The sequence below is a fragment of the Ixodes scapularis genome, unplaced genomic scaffold, assembly GCF_016920785.2.
Source record: "Ixodes scapularis isolate PalLabHiFi unplaced genomic scaffold, ASM1692078v2 PGA_scaffold2__306_contigs__length_199485367, whole genome shotgun sequence".
NCBI lineage: Eukaryota > Metazoa > Arthropoda > Arachnida > Ixodida > Ixodidae > Ixodes > Ixodes scapularis.
The window spans coordinates 14,581,277-14,599,787 of NW_024609857.1; the positions used below are offsets into that span (position 1 = coordinate 14,581,277).

The following is an 18,511-nucleotide window of genomic DNA, read 5'->3' on the forward strand; positions in this document are numbered from 1 at the left end:
TCTTGTACGCAAACGTGGAGAGCCTATGGGGCAGCCATGCTTCTATCCCCGCTTTGATGATGACGATAGTATGACAGTAACGCCCCACCTCTTGGTCAATCTTGAGGCCAATAGTGATACATATCAAAGGTACATCAGAAAAATAGAAAAGTACTTGGAAATACGAATGCATTATTACATTTGGTGGGGTAAAAATACTGAAAGACATTTTTCATAAAAAAAAAAGCTATTTCAGATGCTAACTTTTGTATTGCTGGTAACAAGTTACTATTCATGAAGCAGCCATAAAATGCCCTTGTGCTACATATTTTAACTAAAACTAAAGCAAAACTAAAATAAACATAAGACTCTGCTGCTACACTCAAATACATTTGAGGATGAGTAGTTTTTCAAATAGCTTGTTGGTCCACCACTGCCAATTTGAACAAAGCGTCGTGTTAGCCAACAAGATTATGCTTCTTGCAGGTGCCAACGAACAGATGCTCCTATTAAAACGAGCAAATATCATCTTCACATTGAGAAGGTTATACTGCCCAACCCTGCTTTCCTGCATATTAAAACCTGTCATAAAAACTATGGACTTGCTGGAATGGGCATGCTAATAGTGTCAGATTGCAAAAGTACTGTTTGGTGACTGGCATAAACTTTCAGGAATAAATCCAGGCATGCACATGTCCCACATCTGCTGCGGTTTACATAGGTCCCGGCTAGCCTTGATAAGCCTGGAATAGCTAAATTGTTGGTAAATGAAGTCTCTGAAAAATCTTTTTCAATTTTAGTATGAAAAAAGAAAGGCTTCTTGTAAGAAGTAAGTGGCCAGTATGACAAAAGATTTTGCCATGGACTCGTAATTGATCCTTCGACTACTTTTGCCTAACTCGTATGCTGATAAGGCAAGGGCAGCGAGTGATGTCGCTTATACTATTGGGAAGTCGGACAGCCAAAAGAGTAATGCAGTGTACAAGAACTGCAAACAATTGGTGAGCATATGTAAAAGCAAAGCAGAAACTGCCTTAAAATTTGTTTGCAACATAGCATAGAGAGAATTGTCCTTGACGTTGTTAGGCAAAAAGAAATGCCCTTTGAAGCACTCTCTTTTAAAATTATGTTTTATAAATTGTGTGACCTTGAAAAAGTCTTGGCTTGACAGATCCCTGATCACTTTCTTATGAAATCTGGGGAAAGCCCGTGCGTTACTCCTTCTTAACTTTCATAGATTTTATAGCTAATTCAGTTTCTTTCGGCCCCGTTTCATACAAATCTTTTCCTTTTTTAGGAAAAATCTTAGTAACTTTAGTTGCAGAACTCCCTAGCTCTTACATACTTTATTTTGTTAGCTCCCTCGTTTTCAAAGTTCAATGTACCATAAAATCCCGAGAGATGCCCCACCCCCGAAAGGTAGCCCACCCCTATTGTTGACTTGATTTGCTATTTTCTTTTAAACACCGAAAGATAGCCCCTTCCTAGTAATTACAGTGTTGGGATCAATGATGACCTTGGCGTAAATGCTTCTATTTAGCTATGTCGGGATATAAGCAAACTTTGTTGACTGGCAAGCACGGTCATCTTTGCTTTATTGCCTCGCCACAATAACAAGTTTGGCAGGGACGTATGATCTAAATATAGCAGTTTTTAAGACTTTTCTTGATTGCACACCGAACGTTAGCCCACTCCTTATTTTCACCCATTTTTTTTCTCGATTTTAGGTGGGATATCTCTCGGGACATTACACTATATTATTTGTCTGCTACAATGCGTTGCTGCATCGGTGGCTCCAAAGCAAAGCGCTGGCCCATGGATTCCCAAATGGCGGGTTCGAATCCCGGCCGAGATGCCTACATTCTGACAGAGGCTCTTTGTGCAGAAGGAGTACAGAAATTTTGGTGTAACCGAAATTTCGGTTGCACGTGAAAAAATTTCCAGGTGGTTGAAATTAATCTTTGGTCCTCTGCCTGGGCGTGCCAGATGCCCTTCGTCGGTTTGGCATATAAAACCCACAGTTTTGACTGCACTTACTGCCACACCTTCCAACACATGTTCTGGAAGCTAACTCTTGTTTTCAGGAAGGTGTCTTGTTTGTTCGTGCATCTGCAGTTTACGCTTCTGTGCTTCGGCGATATTTTAGCCTCAGCACGGAGTCGGAGACCAGCACACTGGCCACTCGTAATGTAACCTGAAATGTGCAAACTCTCGTTCGCACGTCCACCGTTTTGTTCTTCCAGGCAAAGTTCAAGAACGAGGAGTATGAGGCGAGTGGTGCACGCATCACGGACTGCAAGAGCACCTACCAGTCGGACATCCTGCTGAAGGTCCGGGCGCCCGTGGAGCTGGACAAGGGACACCTGCGGGATGGCAGCACTCTCATCAGCTTCCTGTACCCGGCCCAAAACAGGGCCCTATTGGACGAGCTGGCCAAGAAGCGCATGACCGTCTTCGCTATGGATGCCATCCCCCGCATCAGTAGGGCGCAGGCGTTCGACGCCCTCTCATCCATGGCCAACATCGCGGGCTACAAGGCGGTCATCGAGGCGGCCAACCACTTTGGACGTTTCTTCACGGGTAAGGGCTCGGAAGAAGTTCTCCATATGCAGTTGTTAATTTTCTTCTCAAGAATAAATTGACTTCCACCTGGAGCTCAACTCGCACCCTCTAGGGAACTGGTAGCTGCTGAAAAAATCCACCTGAATCAGGATTCGATCCCGGGATTTCTTTAAGAGCGCTCCGCTAGTCTTAGAGAGGTCCCCAAATCGAATTCCGGACCAGGCAAATTTTTTTCAGCGCCCACCAGCCCCCTAAGGAGCATGAGCCGGGCTTCATTTCAGGAGGAAGCCAATTTATTCTTATGTAAATCTTCCTTGAGGATGTCCCTTGAGGATGTCCCTTAGATATGATAGTATCAAATCATATATGACTGATCTCAGTCTTCTGGTGGTTAGGATCAAGACTGGTTTCCACTGCTAACATCCGTTTGCTCCACTGACTGCCAGCTCGTGGTTAGCTCAGTTGGTAGAGAGCTCTGCTAGCTTTGGAAAGGTCACCCAGAGGGGGGACCCTCTCCAAGACGTTCTCTAGCTTGAAAATTTCCCCTAAAGCTCGCAGTATCAAATTTCCTGCATGTGCCAGTTGAAGGGTGTTGAATATAAGTTGCCTTCTTGCTGGTCATGAAGAAGTATACTGTTGTCCGAGAAATTTTCTTCACTCTTTTTCTTGCCTTTTCTACCTCACATTGTTGCTGCTGCACCACTAAACCCCTAATCATTATCATCATTTTTTTTACCTCACATGCCATGATTATTGAGCTTTGCCTCTCCTCTGCACCTAGCATGCTTATCTAGGCTGAGCAGTTAGTTTCTTGGCCGACTCTTTTATTGCAAAAGTTGTTCCTCTTGTTATGTCAAGCCGTTTTTCTTTATTACTTTATCACGACTCTTTTGATAACTCGGCAAATAACATATTTCTCTAAAATTTGTTATGAAATCAAGGTTTGATCCTGCTGAAATTTTGCAACAACATCTGAGGCTTGTTGATGGGGTTAACATTTATGGTCATAGAGCACTTCGAGGCTCAGAGCTCTGTGCAGCGTTGTAAAGGCTCAAGTACCGAGCCTAGGAATATGACGGGGGTTTGCATATGTCTCCTCGATCCGACATTGCGGAAGGGACGCACATGCTAGGCCTTCTAGTGCTCTGCTTCTGATTGAACTCATTCCACTCCGGCCATTTACTGAGGCTCGCTTTCATGTCCCTGCTTTTGTCAGTGCTTTGCACAACTCGTAATGGTTTCTTACGTAACCCGACAAATGACTGCAAAGAGTAAAGTGTCTTCTAAAAATTAAATGTTTTGAGGCCTCGACGAGGAGTTGAAAACTTGAATTGGTCCTGGGACGATCTCTGCACGACAGTATTTTTATGGAAAAACTGTAGCGTAACCAGTAATATGCTTCATAACACATATGAGGTAATCGTAATGTCTCGTCAAATGACCTTGCCTGGATAGCAACAAGCTGATAACTTAATGCATCATATCTGCATTTTAGGGGTTTGCATTCTTCTCTAATATTGTCGTAATGAAAATTTATATCCAATTTAAGGTTTTGTAATCCAATTTCAGGTTAAGATAAAGGTTGTTTTTTCAAGCGTTAGAGGATTGTGACCCCCAAAGAAATTGCCACTGTAAAACTCTAAATTGGTCATGCAGGGTAGACTTTTCAAGTCATTGACTCTAGAACCTAGAACTCTTCTTATAGTAGTTGAGTTTTTACACTGTTTCGTGTCTGGATGATATTTTTGGAGACTTCCTGCCACTTATGAGTGGCAGAGCTCGCATGCAAAATGTCCGGCTCTTTTTGTGCAACCTCTCTTGCTTCCATTCACCTTGTCAGTATGCAAAACAGGATTTTCATATAGGGATTTCTGCAGTCCTGGGTCTTTCGAGATTCGCAAGCTGCTGTCTCAGCTAGGCGGTGTGCTTTCCAGGGCAGATCACGGCAGCAGGCAAGGTGCCCCCTGCGAAGGTGCTGGTCATTGGCGGCGGAGTGGCGGGTCTGGCCGCCGTGGGCTGCTGCAAGAACATGGGAGCCATTGTGCGGGCATTCGACACCCGGGAGGCAGTCAGGGAGCAGGTCGAATCTTTCGGGGCAGAGTTCCTCACAGTCAACGTCGCGGTAGGTGGTCACATGGTGTCGCCGCTTCGGGTATCGGTTTGCTAATGTTTAGTCCTCTTTCTTATTACAAATGTGTAATCAATTTAGAAATGGAAGAAGGAGCTGAATTGGGGGGGTGTCTAGTTAACTTTCAAAACACATTTTAAATGCTCAATCTTCTAACCAATGTCTGAAACTACTGTAAAATACTGTGGAAACGCCCATCTCGTTCAAGAGCCCACTATTGACATTTCTCAAACTTGGGAATTTTGTATACTGCATTAAGCGCCTGATTTGACCGTACAAGCGCCCATGTTGAGATTAACCCAGTTTTCAGTGAAAGTGGGGTGAGTACTTCCCCGGTATTTCACGGTAGAAGCTTCAAGTGTTCTGTCAAGTTGCAGGTGGTCCTCTAACTGTTGACCGGTCATGTCACGCTAACAGTAATTGCGGCAAGTCATAATAATGGGTATGATGTGAAGAGAAACCGCATTCCTCCTGCTCAGAACGGCTTAGGTTGCGATATGAGGCACGTTTATGGTTATAAAACATGCATGACACTCGGATAGAAAAGCAATATGATTACAGTAAAACCTCGTTATAACAAAGTTGAGGGAGTGGTTGTAATTATTTCGTTATAACCATTAGTTCGTTATAGCCATTGTCCATTTCTTTCCACTATTAGCAAGCAAGGGGAATTATGATTGTTTTGTTATATCCATTAGTTTAATTATATCCCATGGTATGGTGAGTAGGTGAAAGTTTCAAGTTCATGTCTAAAATATGGATAATTTGCGCATCTAAGGACGTATTTGGTGAAGTGGCATTGAAAGGCATTTGCATGCGGGTGATTGTACACACTTCCTGAGAACCAGGATAAAACAAAGAGGAGTGTCTGCTGGAACATAGAGACACGGTAAAGCGAATGGAATTCCGTAAGCTGCCATCTATTTGACCGCTAATAATTCTGTGCAACATTAAAATATCTCGCGGAACTCTGTGCCTTGATAACGTTTGTAAGCTGAGGATCTCGAGTATATGTAGGCATAGTCATAAGAAAAGCTTCACTCAAAATATTGATCGTAAACAATTTGAATAAACTTCTTTTGCACTTTTTCAATTTTCAATGCATCAGTTGCTCTCAGAGAATTCCACTTAATGCTTGCAAACTCAATGTGGAAAGTAATCAGACTGCAAAATAAGCGAAGAATACAAAGTGGATTAGAAAATTCCTGGGTCAGATGAGAAATCATGCCCAGGAAAGGCGAAAGGAAAAGCTTGGTCTGGCTAGTTTTTTTAAACAGTGTAAAACTGAGTTTTTCTAAAGCTGAGATGACAGTATAGCCTTTAAAACTTATTTCGCAGTTCAATCATGTGGTACAGAAGGCACTCTGATTGATTAAAAATGCCTAAAACCAGCAGTACATTACATCCAGTTCGAGAAATGGTTGGCAGCGTGACTTTAGCAATAAAAGCTTTTAATTCAGTCTTCTCTATTCAGCACAAGAGTTTCCTAAAGAACGGCTTATAAATGTGACACACATAAAGCCTATATCCTTTGCAGTGTCTCGTTAAATGAGAGGCTTGTCTTAAGAGTACCGACAAAGCAGCTATGCTGCTAGGGTGGAGAATGCCATCTTGTCGTGCTCATTTCACATAGTTGTCATTTTAGCACAGTGTGTGTTTTATGAGCTGATTTCCCTGGTGTTCTGTAACGTTTGGCTGTAACAACTGACACCAAAAAGCGTTACGCCGATAGGGAACGGCATAAAAGGACTTCAGTCCTCCGACTGAGCTATCCAGGGTCGGTGGTACGGATCAGGCAAGAGCTTGCTTTACAACCTTTTCAGTTATGTAGCGCCATTTCACAGCGTGTGCCAGAAACGAAAGTGCTTCTTTGGCAGGCGATACCGTTCAGATGCCCTTCTCTTCTTCCCTGGAAGGCCTATCCCACATTCTGTGCTTACCAGTTTTTTTCAGCATGATCACGCTTGTAATATCTTTTTTAATTGCTTGCTCGATTATGCTGACTCAACCTTCTTCATGTCTCATGGTGTCCTTCCTGCGACTCATGGTCTTCATTCATTCTTACAGGAATCTGGAGACGGGGTCGGTGGCTATGCCAAAGAGATGTCCAAGGAGTTTATTGAAGCTGAGATGGCTCTGTTCGCCGAGCAGTGCAAAGAGGTGGACATCATAATCACAACAGCACTAATCCCAGGCAAAAAGGCTCCTCTGCTCATAACTAAGGTATGGGCTGTTTTTGATTGTTTGTACAAGGCATGTAATATTTTGCTGATAGATTTCCTAAATTCTGCTCGGTTGGCAAGTGCGTGTAATTGCGAGCCTTCCAGTGTGTGTTCATGCCCATGGCAAACTTGGTTTCATGCGTGGAGCTCCAACCGGGAGACCATACTTTCAATTACGTATAATTGTGGACTAAATATTTATGTGCCAATGCAATAATTGCTGTGCAAAGGTCTCACTTTACAGATCCACACAAATTGCAACCATTCGTATAAAGTATTGAAGTCACTGTACCTGCCGGTCTATTTCCTAAAGTGAAAATGAAAGCCTTTTCAGTCCGGTTTTCGTGTAGCTATCTCAACATAAAAAGAAACAATTCATGCTGCAAGTATATTGGCGGTAAGGATAGAAGCTTTGTAACTTTAACTAAACCGACCAATTAAAGTGGTCTATGGTGTGCAATACCAGTTTCAAAGTGTGCACTAAGTCATTTCTAAATGCTAATGACTAAGCTTTATGAGAACACTTAAAACACCTGAACAAGCCAGTCTTGACATTGACGAGCAAAACCCCCCCCCCCCCCCCCCCCCCCTTTCCCCTCAATTATTTTTTAGATTTCAGTTGGAAAGATACACCTTGATTCATTCCCTTCAAATTCTGCAAATCATTTAAAACCCAGAAATGCAGAGCCCTAAGCATGCATCATGCCAGTGTCGTGCTGACACGATGTGATACAGGGGGCATGATCCGGCTTTGTAACCCCGTTCCCAGCAAATGGTGGAATCTATGAAGCCTGGCTCGGTGATCGTAGACATGGCGGCGGAGGCGGGGGGCAACGTTGAGACCACGAGGCCAGGAGAGCTGCACGTCCACAACGGGGTGGTGCACATTGGGTACACCGACCTCCCCAGTCGCATGCCCACGCAGTCGTCAACTCTGTACGCAAACAACATTTCCAAGTTCCTCCTGGCCATTGGTGAGTGGGTCGGGATTTTTTAGGAAATAGACACGGTGTGGATGCGTAGCCAGCGACTATGCTCCATTCGACCTTTTAAGTGCGAGCATAGCGGAAGCTACAAGAATAAGCTCCGGGTTTTCAGTGCCTCTTCAATTATGCACGCTCGTCCCGTGCAAGCACCCTTCACTGCAACACGCTCGTGTCTGTTGCTTCGGCTTTGCTTGCACATAGAGTGACGCAAAGTGTAGAATGCTCTGACTGAACTTTTAATGAGTTATGACCCAACATTCAAGCTGCTTTGGTTTTAATGAAACCATTCTTATGTTCTCTTGGAAAGGGTTGAACTTTTAGGAGTTTCTTTTCTCACTGCATCGAAATCATGTAAATTTTGGAAGGAAGTACTTTGGTTTTGAGCCTACATTTTGTGCATAAAAAAAAATAACTAAAAGAGTGAATGGTAATTGATTCTCACCGAGTAGCCATGTTTCACAGGCAAGCTCTTTATTAATTTTGTTTTATTTAACCAGCAGTGAGACTATCCCTATCATTATCTTGTGCAAAATATTTTATTTTACTTTATCTTGTTTCAAATCCACTTCGAAGACATTTTACTATACTGATGTTTCAATTTTGCAGTTTTTGAAGGCTAACTGAATGGTGCCAAAGCAATTCAGTATTGAATTTTATTACATGAATGACATGGTTTGTATGCCATAATATGTCTCTTTTGCTTGTCCCTCTCGTTTGTAGTTGCTAGTCAGTTACATTAAAACTTCTGAGCAGGTGTGTCCTAATTTTTTCTAGCACTTTCAGACTGACTATTTAGCTCAAGATTACATTATAGCTTTTTGCAGATGCTGCCACAATCACTTAGAAGCATTTATTTATATCAGGACCCCATTTATATCTGGAGCCTCTCGCATATCTCTTATTTTACTAATACTTTCTGGGACAATGGCTTTGGCAGTGGACATCCTTGAATTGGATACAGCACCATAACCAGAAACGAAAGCTTGCTAAACATTCGATGAAATTTGAAATGAAGATTTTTTGTATGGGGACCTAGACATCAGGTGATTTGGCTAGCGCAGTACGACTGTTAACCTGGGTTCTTCAACATGCACTACAGAGTAACGATAACATGGCCGCACACCAGTATGATGTTTATCCAGGCCAAAACGGGCAGGAACTGTCAAGTGGTTCATTCCCTGCAGTATGTTTACTGTGGCTTTCCCAAACCCTCCCTGCTGCAGGGCCAAAGGGACACTACCACATCGACCTGAATGACGAAGTGATTCGCGGTTCGATCGTCTTGAAGGACGGCGAGCTCCTGTGGCCCCCTCCACCGCCAAAGGTGGTCGCGGCACCGCCTCCGCCACCCACCCCCCTTGCCGCAGAAACTAAGGCGGCAAAGAAGGAAGTCGCAGTACCCGACTACTTCAAGGCCACGCTGAAGGACTCCTTCCTCTACACCGCAGGTAAATGCATCTTCCGCATCCGACATCATTATTTTACTATAGTCCAGCGGTTCTCAAATGGGGGTCTGTGGACCTTACGGAGTCCCTAAAGGCCTTCTTGGGGGACTCCGAAAACTTAGACCGCCAATCTAACCAAAAAATGTTTTTTTTTTATTGATGCTGGGTGTTTTACAAGGCTAAATAGATCAAACCGTGTGTGCCAAAAGAGTAGGGTTGACTATTCTTCATTTCAGAGCCTCAAAAGTAGGTTTGCAAATCCTTAGTCTTCTTTGTTTACCCTTTTGTCATTGAAATAGTTTAATAGCTCCCCTCTCTTGCGGTGGTTGGGGTCCCCCATCATATCAGCCGATTCAACATGGGTCCCCGAAACATCATTGCTTGAAAACCACTGCTATAGTCACTGGCAGTTTTTTGGTTCGTGATTCCTTCTTCGACCTCCTCACCGGCTAATGCCACAATCTCATTGGCTGCGAAACAGTAATAAGATGCTGAGGACTTGCCACGCCCTGCGTTTCTTAAGCCGTCGGTGACTTTGTTCCGAGCATTATAGAAAGTGTCACTCGATCAACAAAACACGATAAGGGACTTTTTTTTTTTTTTTTTTTTTCGGCATTCGTGGTGCTTTTAAAGTTAACAGGAAGTGATTTGGATCATTTTCTGTCGGTTGGTTTTGATTATTTTCCTTTAATGTTCAAAATGGTATCTTCTGAACTGTATAACGAAAATAATTTTGATAGATGCGAGTAATATAATGCTTGCAGGTTGTGTGACTGTTACCTCTGCTTGCGTGCCTCGTTCCAGGACTCGCGGGGATTGTCGGCCTGGGTGTGGTGTCTCCAAATCCGGCTTTCACCACCATGACTACCATTTTCGGACTCTCCGGGATCGTTGGTAAGTGAGATGCTGGTAGATGAGACGAGTGAGATTGTCTTTAGTTGGTGACAAATTAATCCTTCCTCTTTCCACTTTAGCAGAGCAAATGCTGGAGAGGAGAAGCTTCTTACTGTCTTTCGATGCCACGCTTCTTCCCGATTTCTATTGTTTACATGTTATCCTTCAGAATAATATTGAATCGAGATAAGCATTTGCTAAACTTTCATCGCACGTGAAGGGAAGGAATAGAAGTTGAGAGTTAGACTTCCTCACCTAAATGAGTCATGACAAAGTCTTCGTATTGGTTAGGAGTTTATAAATAAAGGAAATAATTTTTCTCTGATTTGGTTGAGAATCTGGTATGGTCATCTTTTTAATAGCAAAATTTTGGCACAGAATAAGGAGAAGCATGCAGTGCTTTGGAAAGGCTTCCATCACAGTTTTTCTTCGTTGACCCTTGAGATTAACGCATAATTGTTTTAAATGAGTTCATGACAAAATGTTGGCCATCAGCTTAAGATAGATGTGCAGAGTGTCCACAAAGGATCCTAGCACTCTAAAACAAGCTGGAAAAAAGGGTGCCTGCACATATTGGAAGCTCAAGTGTTCACCAAATATGCATTTAGGTGGTGCATTTTACCTGGTGAAATTTTAAGGTGTAGCTCCCTTGCGCAAAATGAGACCGGCAAACTTCTCAGTATCAATGGCAGACGTGTTCGCAGACGACTGAGTTTGCAATGGTTGTGATTTGTGGCGCCATTTTCCAATAGACACAGCGAGCAGACGATGCACTTTGTTGTTTGATCGCTGCACCTATTGGGAGATGAAGTTTTAGCAGGTCAGATGCACCATCTGAACGCACATTCAATGAAAGTATATGAACTTTTTATGTGCAGGCGCTCAATTTCCCGGCTCGTTTTACAGCAGTAGGGTCCATCATGGACACCCAATGTATTTAGTCTTACCTTAGCCCAGGGGTTCTCAAACTTTTTCGTGCCAGGGAACCCCAGCAAACCTCAAAAAGTCCCAAGGAACCCCCCACCCCCCTTGGGAACCCCACCGCCCCTTTGTTGGTAACCGAAAATACGGGGCAATAAAGGCATTTAGATAGTGAACAAGAGTTTACTGCATTGAGAGAAATACATAAAATGCAGGACTACAGACAAAATGGGAAGGCAGAGGGGTTAACGTGGGGCACAATGTAAAATATATTAGTGCGAAAAGTGAGGGTGCATTGCCTGCAACACGAGCTTGATTCATGGCTCAGTCCGTAGAAGGTTAAACTAGGGGGGCGGGGGGCACTGCAATTTTAATGCTCGCGGAACCCATGAGACCAGCTTGCGGGACCCTGTGTTCCGCGGAACCCAGTTTGAGAACCCCTGTCTTAACCTATGCTGTATTTCACACTATAGCAAAGAGAGAACTTGTGATCTGCCCCCTCACTTTATCGTTCGAGTCTCAGATTCCGCCGCCGGCTTGTTGGTAAGTAGGCGTCTCACTGTTGCACTTGCACGCAATGCGCAGGGTACCACACGGTGTGGGGTGTGACCCCCGCCCTGCACTCTCCGCTGATGTCCGTGACTAATGCGGTGTCCGGCATCACGGCCGTGGGCGGTCTCCTGCTCATGGGCGGGGGCATGGTACCGGGCACCGTGCCCCAGGGACTGGCAGCCACGGCCGCCTTCATCTCCTCCATCAACATCTTCGGGGGCTTCCTGGTGACCCAGCGCATGCTGGACATGTTTCGGAGGCCCACGGACCCCAGCGAGCACAACTACCTCTACGCCATTCCCGGTGGGTGCTGCCACGTCTCTCCCGTCGTTTGGCCGAACCTTTTATGGCGATTTCGTTGCCATTCTAAAGGAGCACTTTGCAGGCTTTTTAATTTGTCTGAGTTGAACACTGACGCAGCCTCAAGTCACTGGATCCTGAGAAAGTAGTGCCATTGCCTTTTCTGCCTGCTTTCAGGACACAAACAGATACTAACATACAGACAACCAAAACCTTGCAAGGCAAGGCTTTGGTTGTCTGCTTTGGTGTGTTTTGCAATCACCATTTCAGTCGTACATAATGGAATAAAACAGCGCGAAGATAGAAATAAGAAGAGACACACCAGACAGGACAGAGCGCTGACTCGCAACTACGGCTTTTTTACTCAACGAAAAAGAGAAAGACAAAGAGAAGGAAAAAAGATAAAAATATACAGGAAAAGAAGAAGAAAAAAATGAAGAAAAAGGAGAAAAAAGACATTAGTGTACGCAATCACACGCGCACCTTTCACCCATGGTAGCAGACTACGGCACGTGCTGGACCCTCATTGTCAACTTCAGGAATTCCAGCTCCTTGCCTGACAACGCCACTGATGCTGCGCTGATACACTTTTTTCCTCTGCTCTGGATGTGGAAGGCCTCCAGCACCTCGCGTGTCACTTTGTCCCTGTGTCGTCCCAAGATGGTGGTGGCATTAAAAAACGGCTCGCACAGGCACTCTTTACAGTGAACCGATAGGTGTCCTCCCACTGTCGCTCCGAGGGAGTACCTGTGCTTGCGGAGCCTTTCATTCAGGCACTGTCCCGTTTGTCCCACGTAGTTGGAACCGCACGAGAGGGGGATACTGTGCGGTTCTCGTGCGGTTCCACCTACGTGGGACAAACGGGACGGTGCCTGAATGAAAGGCTCCGCGAGCACAGGTACTCCCTCGGAGCGACAGTGGGAGGACACCTATCGGTTCACTGTAAAGAGTGCCTGTGCGAGCCGTTTTTTAGTGCCACCACCATCTTGGGACGACACAGGGACAAAGTGACACGCGAGGTGCTGGAGGCCTTCCACATCCAGAGCAGAGGAAAAAAGTGTATCAGCGCAGCATCAGTGGCGTTGTCAGGCAAGGAGCTGGAATTCCTGAAGTTGACAATGAGGGTCCAGCACGTGCCGTAGTCTGCTACCATGGGTGAAAGGTGCGCGTGTGATTGCGTACACTAATGTCTTTTTTCTCCTTTCTCTTCATTTTTTTCTTCTTCTTTTCCTGTATATTTTTATCTTTTTTCCTTCTCTTTGTCTTTCTCTTTTTCGTTGAGTAAAGAAGCCGTAGTTGCGAGTCAGCGCTCTGTCCTGTCTGGTGTGTCTCTTCCTATTTCTATCTTCGCGCTGTTTTATTCCATTATGTACAACGATCACCAACTAGCCCAGCTTTCAACCTTAGTACCATTTCAGTCCTTTGAACTCCTGAAGCTTCAAAAAGATCATTCTTAACCAGCTGCGCCAAAATCACAGTGATGTGATTGCTGTGCCATTTGTGCCAAACTGCTCCAAAGGGCTTACACTGCTACATCCTGCTATATTTAGCCCAAATGAGAGGAACTTGTGCCAACATTGTGCCAAAACTTAGTTTCACTTTATTAATACTGAAAATAGCTCTGGTCCGGTCCTGCTACACTTGCGGATCGTTATGGTAGGCTTGTGTGAATTTTCAGAACTTTCAGTTTTAGCTGCAAACAACATACTCTCCTATTTGATCTCTCTTTCAGTGTCAAACACTGACAGTACTGTTGGAATTTTTGCAGTGGCTCTTATGTTCCTAGTCTGCTCTGGTGTGTAAGTTACTTTGTTGAGTGCGCTTCTCACCGCACTCTTGTGTATTGCAGTGAAGCAACAACCTCGAAGTAAGCGTCACAATTTTGCTTATTTTGCTTCGCTGCAGTGCATCCAAGTGCTAAAGGGAAAGCATTCCTCCAGAGCAGGACGTTAAAGGAGTTGTGCAATGATTTTTATACTTTTGCTAACTAGTTTATTCTTTCTAGGCAATGGCAGTCGCCAAAAAAATTGGAGAAATATGAGCATCTTTCATCCCCCTAACTCGGAGCCAGAACAAGCGGCCACATAACTTGGTGCCTATCCTATGCCGCCAACGTAAATCGTAGCCACGCTAGGGTCGGCAAAGTAAAAACGTGTGCTGAGCTCCAGGCATTGTTAGAGTTTGGCTATTGTCATCACCGCAATGGCTGGACACGAGCCACTGCTTGAGTTGAAGTCGAGTGCTCACGCAGTTCTTGTGTCCAATCCATGAGCTGCGCTCAACTGTCATCAGGCGGGTGGTTTTGATCTCACAATTACGTCGCCAAGCTTTGCGAAGGCAAGACTGAAAGAGATAGCCCCTTTTATCCTCACAATTTCACTGCGACAAGGAAGCTTCTGAATCAGTGGCGGTCTGTGCGAGTATACTTAGGCCAGACTATGACCAGTATGCCTCTACAAAGTTATGAGCATTCCTACCTGATATCATTTGTCCCGTTATTCGTTGTCATGGTCGTAGGAACGACGATGACAACAGGAAGGACAGCACCAGTGCAGACGAAAAGTAGTCTCTTGTCGCAGACAGAGTGAGAACGACAGGGAGCAGCTTCAGTTGTCCCGCCTTTAACGCAAGCTTCCTAGCTTCGATAACGATTGAGCATCTCATGCACCTTGTGCATGCATGCGCAGCTGGAGCACGCCAGAAGGCATTGGGCACGCGCTAGAGGCCGGGCTTTCGAAAGAGATGCTCTGTCGTTCTCATAAGTCCGCTGCAAAATGTGCCACTAAATTTTTTTTTTTTGTTGTTTTTGCTGACATGCAGTGAGGGGGGGGGGGGGGGGGGGGTCGACTTACAATTGTGTAAACACGGTACTTCAACGCCGAACAGTCAGGATCGCGACATCCGGCATCACGACACTCCAGCTTTTGCAACGTCATTTGTTGCCACTTTGGGTCCATTTTTGATGCCTGGGCGGGACGTACTCTAGATACACCAATTGGAGACGTCTTACAGGCCCCGTACTCGTATTAGGCTGCAGAAACACTGGAAAGGGAAATCGAGGAAACTACTTGTGCTGTCTCATTTCTGTCAACAACAGTTGTTCAGAAGTTACAATTTTTGCGGTGGCATTATAAGAAATCTTCAAACTAAGAGATATGTTTTTCCAGCCCTGGCCTTCCTGGGAGCATATGGCACTGCGGTGAGCAGTGGCTGCACGGACCTTGAGCAGATGATGTACCTGGGATCGTCGCTGTGCTGTGTGGGGGCCCTGGCGGGACTGTCTTCGCAGAAGACCAGCCGCCTGGGCAACGCCCTGGGCATGATCGGGGTCTCCTCGGGCATTGCGGCCACCCTCGGCTCCCTGGACCTGTCTCCCGAACTGGCCGTGCAGGTGGCCGCCTGCATGGGGGGAGGTGGGTCTCTCTCTTGAGGTCACTTTGGCAGCCGTTTCCATGGCTCCCGAGGCAAAGCGCCGGCCTGCGGAGCCCCGGTTGACAGGTTCGAATTTCAGACGAGGTGCCCGCAATCTGACGTAGACTCATTGCGGAGAATGTGCCGTAACCAAAACTATGGTTGCACATCAAAAGGTCCCCGGGTGGTCAAAATGACTGGTTCCGCTGGGGCATGCCAGATCAATATCACCTAGAGGACAAGGCCTTCGCCTTGCTCCCCCAAAGGTCGTCACTAGTGGGTCCACGCAGCACTGCCTACCTCACATCAGCGATACTGATAGCATGCCTTGCAGTGTCTTGCAACGAGTGCGACACTAGCATGCGTCGACGCCAGAGGCACACGTCTGCCAGTTTTCGACGCATTCTTGTCGGCGCCTTTACTGTTTGGGGCGGGTCAGGGATTCACTAACGATGGCCTTGTCTTGTAGCTGGTATTGGTCAAATACCACTCATTGGGTTTGGCACCTGAAGCCTCCAAATTTGACTTTACTCTGCGTTCTTGTGCGTGCTCCCGCAACACCCCAGGTGCCGGCATCGGGCTACTGGTGGCCAAGAAGATAGAGATCACGGACCTGCCTCAGTTGGTGGCGGCCTTCCACAGCCTGGTGGGCATGGCTGCCGTGCTCACCTGCCTGGCCACCTACATGGTGGACTACTCTACCTTCGCCACGGATGACGCTGCCAACGTCATCAAGGCCGCCCTTTTCCTGGGCACCTACATCGGTGGAGTCACCTTCAGCGGTTCCCTCGTTGCCTACGGCAAGCTGCAGGGTGAGTGAGGGCCCCTCGGAGAAAGTTCTATTTACCCCATAGCTGACGGTCGGGTGCTACATGCTTGCTGGACCAGTCAACTGCCTCTCGTCTGACCGCTCTCTCTCGCTGAGGGTATGAGCGGGAGCGTGATTGCGTGGCAAAAGATGTGAAGTGTGACTGATTTAGTGAGTATGTGGCTTTCACCACGCTGTCACCTTATAAATGAGTGAAGTATGGCATTATTGACAGGATGTGTGCTAGCTGGGGTTAAACAGGGCTGGGTAGAGACTACTGCAAAAAGTGTTTGGGAATACAAATACTGCTGTATACATGTATTTTCAGGTCAAAACAGTAAATACAGATACTGAGATATATTTGTTTGTAATGGGATATCCTTGAGATACTTCGTCAAAAGCAGCAGCTAGTGTCTCGGAATACAAATACAAACGGAATCTTTTTTTTTTTTTTTCGAATGGTGGTTGAGGCAGAGGGTGAAGATCATGGCACATGCAAGTGGTAGTGCTTGTGTTCCCCTCTTTGTGTCAGTTTATGCACCTCGCATTACCTCTAACCCTTCATCTATTCACAGCTACCATCTCAAATGACCCTGAATAAATATTATCACTCCCAGTGAACCACATAGGTACTGCCCATTATTAACCCTGTCCTGCCATGACGGTGCATCTCAAACTGTCATCTTAATGTGCTTCTGATCACATAGGGTGGGGAGATTGGACAATGGAGCCGGTCTTGTGTGTACTAAAGCACCCTAGTCAGCATGGAACCTGTAGCAACATATTGTCACGAATGACAAATGATGAGGCGGCGAATGTCTGAAGAAACTAAACGTTTAATGGGGCCAACATGTGCTTAAAACAAAATAGAGAAATTCTAGCGTTGCAGGCGTTGATGTCGGCGAAACAGCAGGATCAAGCTCTGGGGTGAGACCACTCGCGGCTCGGCATGCAGCTCGGCACGCGGAGCCGTTTATGTACAGGGTGTCACAAAAGAAAATTTACACGGTCTTTTTCGAGCGCAGCTCTTAGGCGCCCGTTTCCGGCTTGAGCGCCGTCGCCGTCGGCGTAACCGCGCGGTGCATTATGGGTAAATTTTTCCTAAGGGACCCGAGGTCTTCCCAAAGGAACCCGAGGTCGTCCCGAAGGAACCCGAGGTCCTTCAAGAGGACCTCGGGTCCCTCCGGGAGGACCTCGGGAGGACCTTGGGTTTCTTCGGTAGGACCTCGGGAGGACCTCGGGAGGACCTCGGGTTCCTTCGGGAGGACCTCGGGTTCCTTCGGGAGGACCTCGGGTTCCTTCAGGAGTTGCATGCAACCTGGTTGCATGCAACTGGCATTTAACGAGTTGTATTTAACATGTTGCATGCAATCCAGGTTGCATGCAACCTGGTGACATCGGCATCCTCATTGTCATCGTCATCATTACTGATGACGTCATCAGTGACATCACTGATGACGTCATCGGCATCCGCATCGTCATCGTCATCATCACTGATGACGTCATTGGCATCCGCATCGTCATCGACGTCATCGGATCGTCATCGTCAAGGTCATGTGACCCCCCGAGGTCACATGACCCCCCCCCCCCTTCAGTACCCTTCCCTCCTCCTCCTCAAGAGCTGCGCTCTAATTCGGCGTTACAGGGAGTTGTAAATGACTTTCATTTTTTTACCGTAAAAATAAGCTAGGCATCGCCGAACGCTCATTCTCCGCCCAAAGGTGGAGCTCGAGGTCACAACCAAATGCCAAAGTTTCAGCCCGATCCGATAACTTACTCAAAAGGTATAAGTGACTTTTTGAAAATTTCAATGGGAAAATGAATTGATAGACGTGCTGCGCTGCGAAGTTCTACAGAACAAATGCGTGACCAAAAATTGAAAGGAAAAGGATGAGTTTACATTGAGATGAGGGGAAACACAACGAACACGAATGGGTGCAGACTAACAACTGTTTATTCTTTTCTAGCCCAAACCCAAGTCCAAGGCAAAATGAAGCCCATTTTTGCCCGTTCTCGGTTTTTGGTGCCATAGAGCCCCATGTCCAAACTCCGTCGGCCGCCATTTTCCCATTGAGATTTTCAGAAAATCACTTATGACTTTTGATTAAGTTATCGGATCGGGCTGAAACTTTGGCATCTGGTTGTGACCTCTAGCGCTACCTTTGGGCGGAGAATGAGTGTTCGGCGATGCCTAGTTTATTTTTTGCACTAAAAGACTGTGTAAATTTTCTTTTGTGACACCCTGTACATGCGTGGGCTTCTGGAACAATCGGCGTAGAAGGTTTGGTGCATAGAACATTCGA

The 18,511-nt window shown here is 46.0% G+C and overlaps 1 protein-coding gene across 2 annotated transcripts in view; it reads left to right on the forward strand.

Annotated features, from left to right (window-relative positions):
• Nucleotides 1-18,511, forward strand: part of LOC8027820 (NAD(P) transhydrogenase, mitochondrial) — a 37,816-nt gene that overhangs the window by 3,480 nt on the left and 15,825 nt on the right. For both annotated transcript variants that reach the window (XM_040504952.2, XM_029967781.4), the window contains exons 3-11: nt 2,223-2,559; nt 4,476-4,663; nt 6,737-6,892; nt 7,661-7,865; nt 9,101-9,325; nt 10,127-10,216; nt 11,723-11,992; nt 15,157-15,402; nt 15,967-16,212. In XM_040504952.2, the coding sequence (XP_040360886.1) occupies nt 2,223-2,559; nt 4,476-4,663; nt 6,737-6,892; nt 7,661-7,865; nt 9,101-9,325; nt 10,127-10,216; nt 11,723-11,992; nt 15,157-15,402; nt 15,967-16,212 (1,963 nt within the window). The remainder of the gene's footprint in view (nt 1-2,222; nt 2,560-4,475; nt 4,664-6,736; nt 6,893-7,660; nt 7,866-9,100; nt 9,326-10,126; nt 10,217-11,722; nt 11,993-15,156; nt 15,403-15,966; nt 16,213-18,511) is intronic.